The sequence below is a fragment of the Octodon degus genome, unplaced genomic scaffold, assembly GCF_000260255.1.
Source record: "Octodon degus isolate 3935 unplaced genomic scaffold, OctDeg1.0 scaffold00045, whole genome shotgun sequence".
Classification (NCBI taxonomy): Eukaryota; Metazoa; Chordata; class Mammalia; order Rodentia; family Octodontidae; genus Octodon; species Octodon degus.
This window is the reverse complement of record NW_004524621.1, coordinates 80454-94685: the sequence shown is the minus strand read 5'-3', so window position 1 is coordinate 94685 and position 14232 is coordinate 80454. Positions and strand designations below refer to the sequence as shown.

General features: G+C 38.9%; 1 protein-coding gene across 3 annotated transcripts in view; it reads right to left on the bottom strand.

Annotated features, from left to right (window-relative positions):
- The window catches only part of Ttc3 (tetratricopeptide repeat domain 3), a 165682-nt gene that overhangs the window by 94619 nt on the left and 56831 nt on the right, over positions 1–14232 (bottom strand). For 2 of the 3 annotated variants that reach the window (XM_023715931.1, XM_023715932.1), the window contains exons 7-9: positions 11699–11786; positions 9676–9729; positions 8384–8504 (exon numbers count right to left, since the gene is read on the bottom strand). In XM_023715931.1, the coding sequence (XP_023571699.1) occupies positions 8384–8504; positions 9676–9729; positions 11699–11786 (263 nt within the window). Of the gene's footprint in view, positions 1–8383; positions 8505–9675; positions 9730–11698; positions 11787–12165; positions 12338–14232 lie in introns of those variants that run through there. The other variant, XM_023715933.1, reaches the window with a different exon arrangement.

Sequence of the window (14232 nt, the reverse complement as noted above, 5' to 3'; positions counted from 1 at the left end):
GAAAGATCTGTGTAGGGCAACCCATTCAGAACACCTCCTGTTCCCTATTCCTATACCCCAATAAATTTTCCTACTCTTAACTTCCATTCCTCCTTAGAACTCATTCTTCTACTTAAAGGAGCACAAACTCGCTTCTCTGACATCTAGCAGGAAGTCCAGATAACTGGATGGAGGTAAGAGTTTGCTTTTGATTCATAGATTCTGAATTGAGACTCACTTAAATAATCAAAAATTATCATCTTTGAATTTTCTGCATTGTCTTTTGTTAAAATAATGGTAAATTTAGGTTGAGACATGGGAAGACTTTCCTTGATGGGACATGTTATTCCTGCTGTGTATATGTTGCATTTGGATTAATTGCAGAATTTATTGGTTTTCCTTGTTTGACCTGACTGTTGTGGTTGTTAATGCACACACCAGGACTAGAGGAAAAGTGCTGATAGAGCACCTCCTAGTGGACTTTGATATAAAATGCTGTAAAATGGGTCTTTTTGGAAACATAGTTTATATTGAAGAAACTTATATGCCTAGTAATAATTCATATATTAACAAGCTAACTTCTACCAGTTAACAAGGCAACAGGATGGCAGCCATTCTTTTTTAAATTTTATTTTTAGAATCTTGTATTTATTTATTTGGTACAGGGCCTTGCCACACAACTGGGACCCACAGCGTTCCTCTCGTCTCAGCCTTCCCAGGGCTGGGATGACAGGCGTGCACCACCACACCCTGTTTTGGTGGCCAGCACAGTGTACCCAGTGTTCTGGGGCTGGCACAGCATGCGGTAGAAGAGATGGAAGCTGGGTCCTTGCACTTGCCAAGCAAGCACTTAAGAGTGCTGAGCTATCTCCCTAACCCCCAGGGGCCATTCTTAAGACTTGAGGAACAAGTTTCACTGAGACAAATCGGTCCCATCCTCCTCTAGACTCTAGAGGAAATGTGCATCCAGTTCTGGGTCACTTTCTTTTGGTCTGATCCTCTACTGGTGATGAGGCAATCTTAGCTCTTGAGATTTTCCATTACTGCCTTTCCTGGCTGAGAGTGATAACTCATGAGCAGGTTGTCTTAATAATGCACCATGAGCATAAAAGGAAAGACCTCATTTTTCTGATCTTTCCCAACCACTTTGCACTTTCCTTTTCAAAGGCATGTAACAGCCATACATGGTGACACATGACTGTAATCCCAGCACTCAGGAGGCTGAGGCAGGAAGATCACCGTGAGTTTGATTCCAGCCTGGGCTAGAAAGCAAGTTCAAGGCCGGCCTAAACTGCATAATGGGGAAAGCTCAAGCTTTTCTTTATCCCTTATAGAATTTTAACAAACAGTGGTTATCCTGCCAGCTAAGTTAAATATTCTTAGAGCAGCTGCCACACTTCAGAGGACATGTTCCCTAACACCTCCTGCTGAATCCCCATTGAAGCCAGTGCTGACCACACAGGCAGCTGGATTCCTTTCTGGAGATAGAGTCCCTTTGCTAACATGTGAATTGTGGTTACCGGGCAATGGGTATCAATTTAACCTGTGAGTTTCAGAGACAGAGAAATCTTATAATAGATTTTGAGTAAAAGCTTTGTTTTGCTGCTAGGAAGGTTGCCTAGGTGATTAGGGAGATAGCATAAATGCCTTAGAGACTTTGTCACCTTAGGGCCCAACCAGGATTTCTCAAGACCATTTACTTGACTCTGTATCTCCAGAGGAAAGCATTCCAATCTTCCCTTTGATCTATCTTCCTCACTCTCAAAGAACTGGAAAGCAGTGGCTTAGATCTCTTCACTAACAATGTTACCTTCTTTAAACATGACTGTTACAGCTGGAATCAACTGTAACTCATACTTTGGAAACACCAACCAAAGTTAAAAATACAAGTTCCCAGGGAAGATAGGGTCAGGAGCTGGAAAAAGGTAAATAGTCCAACCCAACCTATCATCTGCTCTCCAGATAGCAGCCACCTGCTCTAAAGCTGGGAACCTTGGGGACAATTATATCAAGTAGAAATTAAAGGGACATCAATGCTTTCTCTTGTATTTCAGTTGGGAAACTCAATGTCTTACTACTTTGGCATGTATTCCTTAGCACTAGAAAATGTCTAACCCTTACATATTTTTTTTTAAAAAAAGTTTTTAATATTTCTCTGTACCCACACACGACCTGCCCACTCTCCAGAGTGAAAATGAAATGCAGAGGAAGTATTGATTATGATACTACTTCACAACTAGAATATTGTAAGAAAAAGGGAAAATGGCCAGAACTGCCTTACAGTTCAGACTTTCTTTGCATTAAAAAATAATCCTTTCTTTATTCAAAATGTAAATAAAATCCACAGGAAAGCCAGACACCTCTAGCCTCTAAGGCAAAATTAGATGGATTCACTACCACTGAGCTTGAGGCTACTCTCTTTCATCCTTTAAACCTTGATTACAAGGTTTCTAAGGTAGCCTTAATCTCATCTACTGTGCCAAACCTGAGGACAAAGCTTCCAAGGAACTTTAATCAAAACTACACTCACTATGACTGAGCCTGAGGATTCCCCTGCCTCTCTTTCAGATCCTGAGGGTTAGGCTTCTGAGCCAACAATAAATGAAGCATCTATTGGAGTACATCCACCCTAGGCTGGTTTTGTTCAAGACCTGCAAGGACAGCAAGTAAATGGCAAATATTGGACTACCTGTGTTCATTTGTCCTTTTCTTTCTTTTCAGTGACCTCAAACACATCAAACAAGATCTAGGAAAGTTTTCAGATGACCCTGATAAGTTCATTAAGGTCTTTAGAGGACTTATACAAATCTATGAAATAGAGTGGAAAGATGTAATATTACACTTAAATCAAACAATGATTTCTAATGAGAGTCAATGGGTACAGACTTGAGTCTGAGTTTTTCCGGGGTATTACAGATACCGTTGGACACATTTTTTCAGAGTGTGTTTAAGTAGACCCTAGCCAGCCTGCTACAGAGGAAAGTTACCTAGGTGGTTAGATAGAGAACTCACAATTTCCTGAAGACATCTTTGTCCAAAGACCAAGATTTTTTTCTGGACTATTACTTGTATCTTTCTACCCCTAGAGGTAACATCTCTTTTGTAGGGATTTTATAACTTATTGATTCAGAGTCATTTTGTAGAAATTAAGGCCTAACCAACATAGTTGGAGCAATATTATTTGTTCTCTCATAAAAGGTTAAAAAGCAGCCGCTCAAGTTTTTATGGTTTGTGTCTAGATGTCTCCCCAAAGCCTCATGCAGTGATGGGGCAAGCTTCTAGAGTTTGTGATTAATTCATGATCCAATCCTGGGATTATAGGTTTGAGTGCTGCTGGGATTATGGGTGTGAGTGCTACATCTGCCTGGGGCAGACAGCCTGAATGCAATGTAAGGGAGGGAAAGAGGCTTGCTCTCTGCCACCGCTCCTCCGTTTTTGCCCTCTTTTTGCCTTTGCTGTTTTCCACCACCATGAAGAGCTGCGCTCTGCCATGTGCCACTCTGCCTTGGAGCCAGCCGATTGTGGAATAAAACCCCTACAAACTGAGCTAAATAAACTTTTCCTTCCTTAGTTCTGGGCATCAGGCATTTTGTCCTATCAATGAAAGAAAAAAGTTTTTTGGGTTTTTTTTGAGGAAAAATTAAACAAGTAACAAGAACAAAGACAGAAACAAAGCAACATAAAATAATACAAATGGTACAGAAGTTCAAAACAAGAGTAGAAAATTAACAATAGTTGTTATATTATGTATTGTTACCTTCATTTTGTTGCTCCGATTACTAGATACAGGTATGCAAGATTGATCAAACAATTAAACATTAACTCTTCCTTTCAATAAACCTTAATTTTTTCCTTGTCCTCTTTACCTTTTTAAAAATTTACTTTAAAGAGAGTATAATAATAATAATAATAGATAAGACATTAGAGATGGTACATATTTAAAAGAACAAGATGAAAGATATTCAACCATGGCTGTTATATGGCACATTGCTGTCCTCAATGTAGTTGCTCAGATTACACATATTAGGGTATAGTTAAAGTAAAAAATTTAAACATTAACTGCTACTTTCTGATAGAAATTAGTAGTTCAATCATCCCAGCTACCCTTCATATATACTTACATGATTTTTCCCCCTTCTTTTTTCCTGTCTTTTCTCGACACAAGGTTTTTAGTTATTGGTTTAATTTTCTGTTTGGAAAGGCAGTTGGAGTCGATCATAGCTTTTATCTCTGGAGACATGCTTGTTTTGCTAAGGATCAGAGGCCCTCCCAAGCTCCCGATCTTAACTGTTTTTCTACACCTGAGATGGGTTAGGATTTAGTTCTTGTGCCACACTTAAGAGTCACTCTCCTATCCTTTCTCCACTGCCTTGCCTCAGAGAAATAATGCAGTTTGCAAAAGAGTTTGGTCTCATACCATTCCTTCCTCTGTGGCTGCAGAATTTCAGGACCAAGTGGCCAGAACAGTGAGTGTCCTGTCCCTGGGACCCTTCCACCGAGTAGCTGACCTTTACTTATTTCCAGGCCATATTTAAACAACTGGGCTAAAATGTACAATAGGTATTTTGAAATACAAAGAAAATATTCAAATGGTAAGGGGAACTTGGGAGAGGGGAGATGAAAACAAAGAGGAAAAAAATAGTAAGAAGGTAAAAATGAAAACAAAGCTTTTATAAATAAGGAGAGAAGAGGGGCTGAAGGAGGCTAGGAGAATGAGAAAGAGAAAAGACTCAAGTTACATCATGTAGTACCAGGCAGATAGCTCAGTGGCTTAAGTGCCTGCCTGGCAAGGTTGAGAGTTCAATCCCTGAACCCAAAGTAATAAAAATAAAAAAAGTTACATTATGTCCAGGTACCCTATAACGAATGTGACCATTATGTATACTTAAAATGTATCGATAAATTTAATAGAAACAATTAAAAACTGATCTAGACTTAATCCTGAAGCTCTCAAAAAATAAATGTAAAAGATTTAGACCAAATTCATCTGCCCGTAAGCAGAACTGCAGATTATCTCCTCTTACTTCTCCTTCCACTCAAGAATGATGCTGACTGATTTTTATTGCACAGGTACATCCACTGATACAACAAAACATTCCCAAAGAAACTTCCGAGTTTAGTAACAGTTTTAAACAGAAACAGGTATTAAAGAATAGGCAAAGCACTGTCTCCCAAGGACTGCCTCACTTCATCCTGACCTCTCTGCAGAGCACCTTACCAGGCTAGCCACTATCCCCAGAGATGTGCTAACTGAGGCTAACATGTGCCTACAGCTAAGTGTGGTCCAGGGTCACAGGCTTACAAGGAAGAGGGTCCAAGTGCACAGCATGAGCAGCTCAGCTCCCCCAGCTCAGGGCTCTTCCTTGTACCACCAGTTTGCTGCCACTGGCATTGGACAGGGTGAAGTCTAAGCGACACCTTATAATGGGGCACAGAGTAAGGGGCGGATACAGACACCTTTTTTTCTCCTTGTCTCTTTTCAAAAAGGAAAAACACTGTCATGGGTAAACATCTGTAGCAGAGCTGGCTGGAGACTGGACAGGCCTTCTTCCCCCGTCTGGAATTCATACTTATCTCCAAAGAGTGCCACCTAGTCTCTACCGAAATCTGGCCTGTGCTCCCCCTGCAAATAGTTAAAGTTACCTTCAACATCCTGTCCCTTAGAGGGAACAGTCACATGTGGCTATCAAAACAGCAGATTTGGCTATCAGCTGTGACTGTCAAACCACCAAGGATATCAAGGCAACAAAGAGGAGCTTGTACAGCTGGGTACTCCAATCAGATAAGCCGTCAGCCTAGGGCCTGTCTTAAAGACTGTCTTTGCTTTCAAAGGTGTAAAAGACTTATATTTCTTCTGATTCTTATTGCAAAAGATCTCTTAATTGACCTACAAAAAGTTCTGACTAGTCCGTTCAGAGTTACAAACTTACAAACAGTACAAGCCTTACTATTATTCAATTTGGCCACATATATCTGAGTGCATCTGGTCTACTAACAATTGGCTTCTATGTGTTGTGACTCCTCATAATATTTACAGCTATTGGGCCAGGGAGATGGCTCAGTAGAATAACTGCTTACCTGGCAAGCACAAGAGCCTGAGTTCAATCCCCGGTTCCGGAAAAAAAAAAAAAAAAAAAAAAAAATTTACATCTATTTGGTTTGATTTCAACATTTTTTTCCCTCTTTTTGGCCGTTTTGGATTTTTAAAATACTTAGTGGTAACTTAACTTGGCTTATTGGTAAGTGGCATTAGAGCTAAGAACATGCTTCCATCCAGGTTGCCAGACCATAACCTCCACCAGTAGGGGGGACCTAACAGCCAACGGCTTATAATCACTATTCCAGTCCTGTAAGACTGCTTTCTGGAAGGGGAAAAAAAAAGACCTTTTTCTGGCTGTGGCTCTTTCTCCAACCCACCTTGCCATTCTGCTGCTCATGCTCTGATTATATGTGCTTTAATTTCTAAGAAATTTTGTTTATTCTTCCTAAAGGCTGCCAAACTCCAAATGATCATGGAGATCAAACCAACAACAAATGTGCCAGACTCTTTTTAGCAGGATCCACTAGATCAGCCTTGTAAAGGGAGCTGATAACTGCTAACCTGCAATGTGACTTCTAGCCAAGACCCATCAGGTTAGCTCTCTGGTGAAGGCCCCTGACTGTGGTCTCCCCTACACCGACTCTTCCCAGCTCAGAGCAGCTGGATGGAAACTACACCCATTCTAGGATATCTCTTCAGAGAGGGGAAAGTCATAAGACGGCTATGTTAGGCAGAAATATTGCAGGCAGTCAGACACAGCTGGGCCGCAAGGGAGTCAGTGTAACAAATGAAAATGCATGGGAACTGTGGCTGAAGGCACAACTGAAGATTAAAGTCACAGTGGCTAGATTTCCATACTTCCCCAAGGGATGTCTAGAGGCTTGGGATTATTGGTATTACCCTATGAAGATTTCCAATTATCTCCTCATGAATAGGCTATCCTCTCCCAACCACTAAGACTAGGACTAAAGATCACTAAAACCAAGACTACTAAGCCTACACTGGATCTTTTTACTTTTTTTTGTTACAGGGAATCAAACTCAAGATCTTGTGCTTGCCAGGCAAATGCTGTGTCACTGACTGAGCTATATCCCCAGCCCAAGACTCCTAAGACTAAAGACAAAACCAAAACTGTCGATTATGGACCAAGGTTAATGACCCTGCGATCACTGGACCAATATTACCTAAATGACTGTACTTGCAATCTTATTGGGTGATTATAATTTTAGCCCTCATTGTACCTGCTTCAGGATTTTGCTCTATAAAACTTCTTTGAGAGATGAGCTTGTTGGCAACCTATTCAGGGGTCCTCCTGTCTCTAGGAAGCTATTCCTATTCCCCAATAATTTTCCCACTCTAATGAGAGAGAGAGAGAGAGAGAGAGAGAGAGGGAGAGAGAGAGAGATCGAGATCGAGATCTGTAGGTATTCAGGTACAATTCTCCTCTAGGTTTAAGTTATTAGCAAAATTCATCCTTTCACAGTGGAAATAGTTGGAAATAGCCAATAGTTGGTCATTACGTACTAAAGAGTCAAATATTTCATGTTTCAAGATTCCAGGGATTTAGCTTAGTGGTGTGGTTTCTGCCTGGCAAGTGTGAGTTCTTGAGTTCAATTCCCAGTACTATCCCAAAAAAGATTCCTGTAGCTGTACTATAAAAATACTGTTAACATTCAAATGTCTTAAAGACAAAAACAGGTAAGAAAGTAAAAGAAATATGTAAGGCAAGGGGCTGGGGAGATAGCTCAGTGGTCTTAGTGCCTGCCTCGAAATATGTAAGGCAGTTTGTTCATATAAATATAAAATATGATAAGTCAAGAATGCAAAATGTACAATAAATTTTTGAATTTTACACCTACAACAAGATGTGAACACTAAAAAGTAAAAGTGTATATGTACAGGACTTAATGTACTCTTGCTCTGTCAAGCTGTTTGTTACAGTTTTCAAAACCATTATGTTACTATAACTCTGCAAAGTGACAATCTGGTAGCAATGTAGTGCTTCAAATAAAGGCATTTGCATAATAAAAAATAGCAGATTCATGAATATGAAAATCATGATCCTAGTTTCTGTAATTTTTCTTATGACTAAGAATACATGAACCTTGGATTCAACTTGAGTATGATGTACAATAACTTCTAACATCCATTAGACAGGATTCTTTCAATGTACAATGTCACAAAATCACTAAGTCAAGAAATGGAGAATAAAACTCATCAACCAAGTTAAATTTCTCTTATTCAAGCATTAAAAAAAGTATTTCTTAAATTCCTGAAATAAAGCACAAATCAAATTAAATGCATGCCCCATTTTCCCAAATCATACCTTAAATACAGTCAACAATTTAAAGTAGTTATACTTACATTCAGTAAAGAAAATACTTAACAAAGGCCAACTACTATCAATTGATCCTAATTTAGGTAGAATTGTTGCATCGCCTGTGTATTTTATCCAATTTAAGGCTTCTTCCATTGCCAACATTTTCTGTTTCAACAAGAGGAACGAAGAATAGGGTTTGGGTATTAATTCTAAATCTGTGTGTGGCATTATGTCTTGTCTTTATGTGCTTCAGTTCCCTAACACAAAACTTCTACAACCCCATGTGTCTGCTGTTCCATCATGCAATGGAGAATAGCTCAACTCTGACACACAAGCAAACAGAAACATGACACACACGTGTTCCATTTTAGGTGAACTCGGGCCACTCAGAGTTCAGGATGCATCTGTCATGTACACAAACCCGGAAGTGGAAGCCTACAACTTGGCAGAGACTGTCCTCGGTAGTGGGAGGGCACGACAGGTGGATTAGGACTCTTGGATCTTGTATAAAGGAGGGCTTGCATCCCTACCCCAAGGCTAAGGTTCCCCACAGGGACTACATATTTTTACATAGCCAAGGGTAAACAAGTATCCTGAGGTCAACACCAAGAGAAAGGTGTGGCCGGGAAATGGGCACTCAGTGCGGTAAGGCTCAGGAAAGGTCAAGAGTCCATGGCAGAATTATTTACTCTTCTGGTGTCTGAAAAAACTTCGGAGATTAAGGATCTGAGTTACTCTTTTTACTGGGCTTAAAGGAAACATGTGGACATTTATGTCATCAGTAACATTAAAAACTGTTAATTTTAATTCTAGGTAATTTGGAGATTACCTAGCAACTATATATCAAAAATAGTCAGACCTAGGACCTAACAATTCTGGGGAATATATGCCAGGGAAACAGTCTGAAAAAGAAAAAGAATTAACTTGTGAAAGAGGCTCAAAATGGTGTTACAAATAAAAGGAAAAAACTGAAAATAAGGCAAACCTACAACATGACATTGTGGAAGTAAAATAAAAAAAATCAGTATTACAAAATACAACATATGGGGCTGGAGAGATGGCTCAGTGGTCTAAAGCACCTACTTGGAACAGGCTTGGCAAGGCACAGGGACTGCGGTTCAATCCTCCAACACCACATGCCAGCCAGCCGTACCCCCTGGTGGGCTGAGCTGGCCACACACATACACACACACACACACACACAATAAATGTTAAAATAAAAAAAATACAACATATAAAATATTGAGTTTGAGGACTCAATACATGGGAAAACGACCAATGAGATAACTGCCTTTATTCATAGTGAGTGTGCTGGTTTCCAGCGTTTAACACTTACATTCTCTATTTTATAACCAACTTTCAATAAGCCTTCAATAAGGAACGAATCATTCTGCAAAATAAAAAGAACAAAACACACATTGTTTTTCTTTATTCCATCAATTATACCTGAATATTTTTTTTCTTTTTCTTTGTTACTGGGAATTGAACTCAGGGCCTCACACTTGCCAGGCAGGGACTGTACCACTGAGCTACATCCCTGGCTCTATACTTGAACATTCCAATGGGGGAAAAAAAATCATTCATTTTAGGCTCATTCCTGGCATAATGACATTTTGGTCAACTTATTAGTGAATCACAAATAGGACAGCAACCCTGTAAGATTGTGTAACAGAGATAACCTGAGGCTGTGGTGACCTCACAGGAAAATGCAGTGCCTTGCTCCTGACTTCATGCTGATGCTGATGCAGGATCTAATGCACCACCAGTCACATAAAAATATAATGTGTACAATGTCATAAAGTTCATACTTGAAATCATAATAAATGGTATACGCATTTACTAAATTATACTCATTACTGCCATTTCAGAGTGTACTTATTTTTAAAAACTATAAAACAATATGACACATCACGGGGTCTCACAACTTGTATTTACTGTATCCCTTGACTTCATCAAGAGACCATCTTTAACTGACCTGTCCTATCCATCTAGATTTGAATACTCTGTGACTTTCACACAATGATGAAACAGAAAATGATGCATCCCTTAGACCGTATCACTATTTTTAAACAAGGTATGACTGTATGACTGTATGTACTTAGGAATATACTTCCCATACACAATAATTTTACACATATAAACCCCAAGACAATTTAGGAAGTCCTCCATACGATTCTGGTGATAAAATGATTTTGTGTAACTTGTAAATATGTAGATTTTAAAAATTTATTATTTTATTTATTTATTTAGTGGAACTAGAGATTGAACTCAGACTTTTGCGCTTGCCAGGGAAGTACTTATTCCACTAAGCCATCTCCCCGACCCCTATTTTTATTTTTTTAATGTATTTAGTAAAGGTTCTACAGGGTCTCATTATGTAGATCGGACTTGTAGTGATTCTCCTGTTTTCAGCCTCCAAAGTGGTGGGATTACAGGAACGTGCCACCACGCCCAGTCTCAATCCCTGTCTCGGGGGGCAGGGCCAGCATGGCAGGCTGGGGATCGAACCCCAGCCATTGTGCTCTGTCTAAGGAAGCACTTTAGTCCACTGCGCTATCTGGCTGGCCAATTTTTAAAATTTATTACACCTAAGTCTTTTATAGGTACACTAATTGGTATATTATTGCAAAGAATCATCAGCAGGCAGTAAGAACAGAATGGCCTTACTAAGACCTAAATGTGAATAGCATCAATAACAACGCTTGGCTCCTTAACCAACTTAAATAAGAAATGTTATCAAATGGCTTTAGAGGATATACCCACATGCACACAGATTCTCAGTGTATCACAAAAATTACTTTCTCAAATCTGCCCCAATCAATTCTGTTTCAAAGATAAAGTATTTGTGGATGGCAGTGTTTTTTTAAAATTATTTATTTATTTGTGTGTGTGTGTGTGTGTGTGTGTGTGTGTGTGGCCAGCTCAGCCCACCAGGGGGTGGGACTGGCTGGCATGTGGTGCTGGGGGATTGAACCATGGTCCCTGTGCTTTGCTAAGCTTGTTCTAAGTAGGTGCTTTAGACCACTGAGCCATCTCACCAGCCCCGGCAGTGTGTTTTTATATCAAAACAGTCTATCACTTTCAGAACCTATAAGGCAGTGTCTGCTTTAATTTGTAACAAATTCAATTTCTATTCTTTAATGACCAGAACCAGTCCTGGTCCCTGCTATGGTACCTCACAACCACAACATCAGCCAACTGCTCATCACCTCAATATGGAGAACACTAATGGACACTAGAATAATCTCAGCTTTACAAAAACTAAGGGCATTATATGTCAGCTGCTATAAATTAATAATATAAGCCTAATTTCATAGCTTTTTTATATGAGGGCGTGAGAAACATATTTTATTACTTACCGAAAATTTTTTTGCCAAATCCACAATATCTTCCATCAACTCAAGACATTGTAATTTTCTCAAATTTATCTCAGAAGGATGAGAATTGCTTAAAGACAATTTTATTTTTAAAAGATTAGGTTCTTATAGACACAAATTCACTGAACTTTACACCTAACTATGTTATATAAGAACTAAAATTATCTTTAAAAATTGTTACTTTTTCTTCACTTTATCACAAGTTTACTCTTTATTACCCTCAGAGTGTAACGGTGGGTCCCATCAAACATGTCACTTAATTTTTTACTGTAAAATTTTATTTATACTAGCCAACTGTGCATTTCATTACCTTTCCCTGAGGGATACAGAAATCAATCTTTGTGTTTACTCACTTGGCACAACAAAAATCAAGGTGTATGCACATGTGCAAAAGGGTGAAACCAGGATCTATACCCACACACAATTTAACAGTTTTTGCATATGCTTACCTGAACATCGCAGAGGGTATAATATATCCACAGCACTCTAGGATCTGCTTTGTAAAAAGTTTAATTTTGATTTTTCTGGTAGACGTAGCCCAATTCAACACAATGGCATGTAAGAGGCCAGATTTAGAAGCTTTGGAGGAGGCCAAAAGTGAACCAGCAGATTACTCATGCATAGATGATGAAGATGATCCATTATGGTAAAGTACCTATTTCATAAATACATGCGCAACAGAAGAGTGGTGTGGGTATATGATAATAATGATTATGATTTTAATGTTGGGCATGTGATCCAAAGCTCCTGTGACAATAAAATGGAACAAGAATTAAGTGAGACAAACACAGGGAGTGCAGACCTCCTTGATCCAGATGATGAAGAAAACAGCAATGAGAGTACATATTTGACCAGTTGAAATGTTACAAAGTGGTCACACACAACTAAATGGAATGATCCAATGTTAGAACTAGGCAAAAAAATATAGTGAGGGTCTTGTCAGGGATGAGATGTACTGGATAGAATGTGAGCACTGCCATTCAATGTTGAAAATAGTAATAGACAAAATGTTATAAGATGCTGTAAATAATGCAAAGCTGAGATATGAGGAAACTTTGGAATGAACCAATAGCCATATTAAAAAAATGTGTTATGACACCTCACAAGCTGAACTGAAAGCACTGATTAGTGTGCTGTACCTAGCAAGGATTTCTTCCTTCTTTTCTTTTTGAGCTATGATCTTGCTATGCAGTTTAGGCTGGTCCTGAGTTCACTTTGTAGCCTAGGCTGGTCTCAAACTCGCAAAGTCCTGCTTCAGCCTCCCAAGTGCTGGAATGTGAACTAACACACCTGGCCTTTGCAGGGATTTCTCAGAGTAATTGTAGGAATGTAAAAAACTGGTGGAAGACCAATGGGTCAAAATATGGCATAAAAATTTATGACCTTGTAGATGTAATGACTTAGTATGCTTTCAATTTAGACATCTCTCCTAGAACTCAGCCACCAGGTCCTTATTTGTAAAGTGATAAGCCAAATGATGTTGTGAGCAGACCTGCTCCTGTCTCCCAAACAGGAGGGTGACATTTAGTAACTGGTTTACTGGTTTTCAACTGATGTTACATTTGCTACAAAGCAAAAGTTGACTAGTATAGGAGCTATATTCAGGAACAAAGCAGAAATTTTAAATGGAATGCTGTAATTCCAAAGCAGAGAATTATATATTGCAACCTTTGAGTTTTAGAAAGATTTACATTAACCTTGCATATGGCAAAAAAAGTGATGCTGATGTCAAGAGTCCAGCATGATGGAAATATTGACAGGGAAAGCTCAATAAAACAGAATCCTGATATGGAAATTTTCTACAAAAAAAAAAAAAAAAAAAGTGGAGTAGATGATGTTGATGAGTTATTTGGTGACTATGATGTCACTCCAAACACACAGCACTCACTGGCCAACAAATCCTAAACATATGTGGAATAAATAGTTTGACAGTTTACAAAGAAAATAACAAGTACAAAATACTAAATGATGTTCTAGAGAGGGAGCAAATTGATCACAGCCCCATGAATGAGAATGGAAAGAACCTACCAAATAGGGCAAACAATTAAACACAGGAGAATAAGAGGTATACAATAGTAGTTTTTCAATTATTCTTTTGTGTTCAGCAGCAAGATATTTCCATCAGCACACTCTACAAATGGACTTCTCTTCCACCCTATGGGTCATGATTCCATCTGAGTCTACAGGGTGGATTTCAAAGAAATAGCTGTAGCTCAGTCCCACAAGTGACACCTGGCCACCAGTAACTGTCATGGTTATTATGCATGTCCACAACACACTTGAACTTTGTGCGGTATCCTATCTTCAAACTGTTAGAAGTGCTGGTCATTTATTTGCCATTCCAGTATTTATCTTATGTTTTACCCTTAGTACTTCTTTGCTAGCATGAAAACTTTTTCTTAGTTCAATTGTTTTGAAGCATTTAATTTTTAATTAATATTTAATTTTCTTCTCCTAGTATTAGAAACTTTAAAAAGTATATTTCCATTTTCTGTTGACTTTATATTACTTCTTCC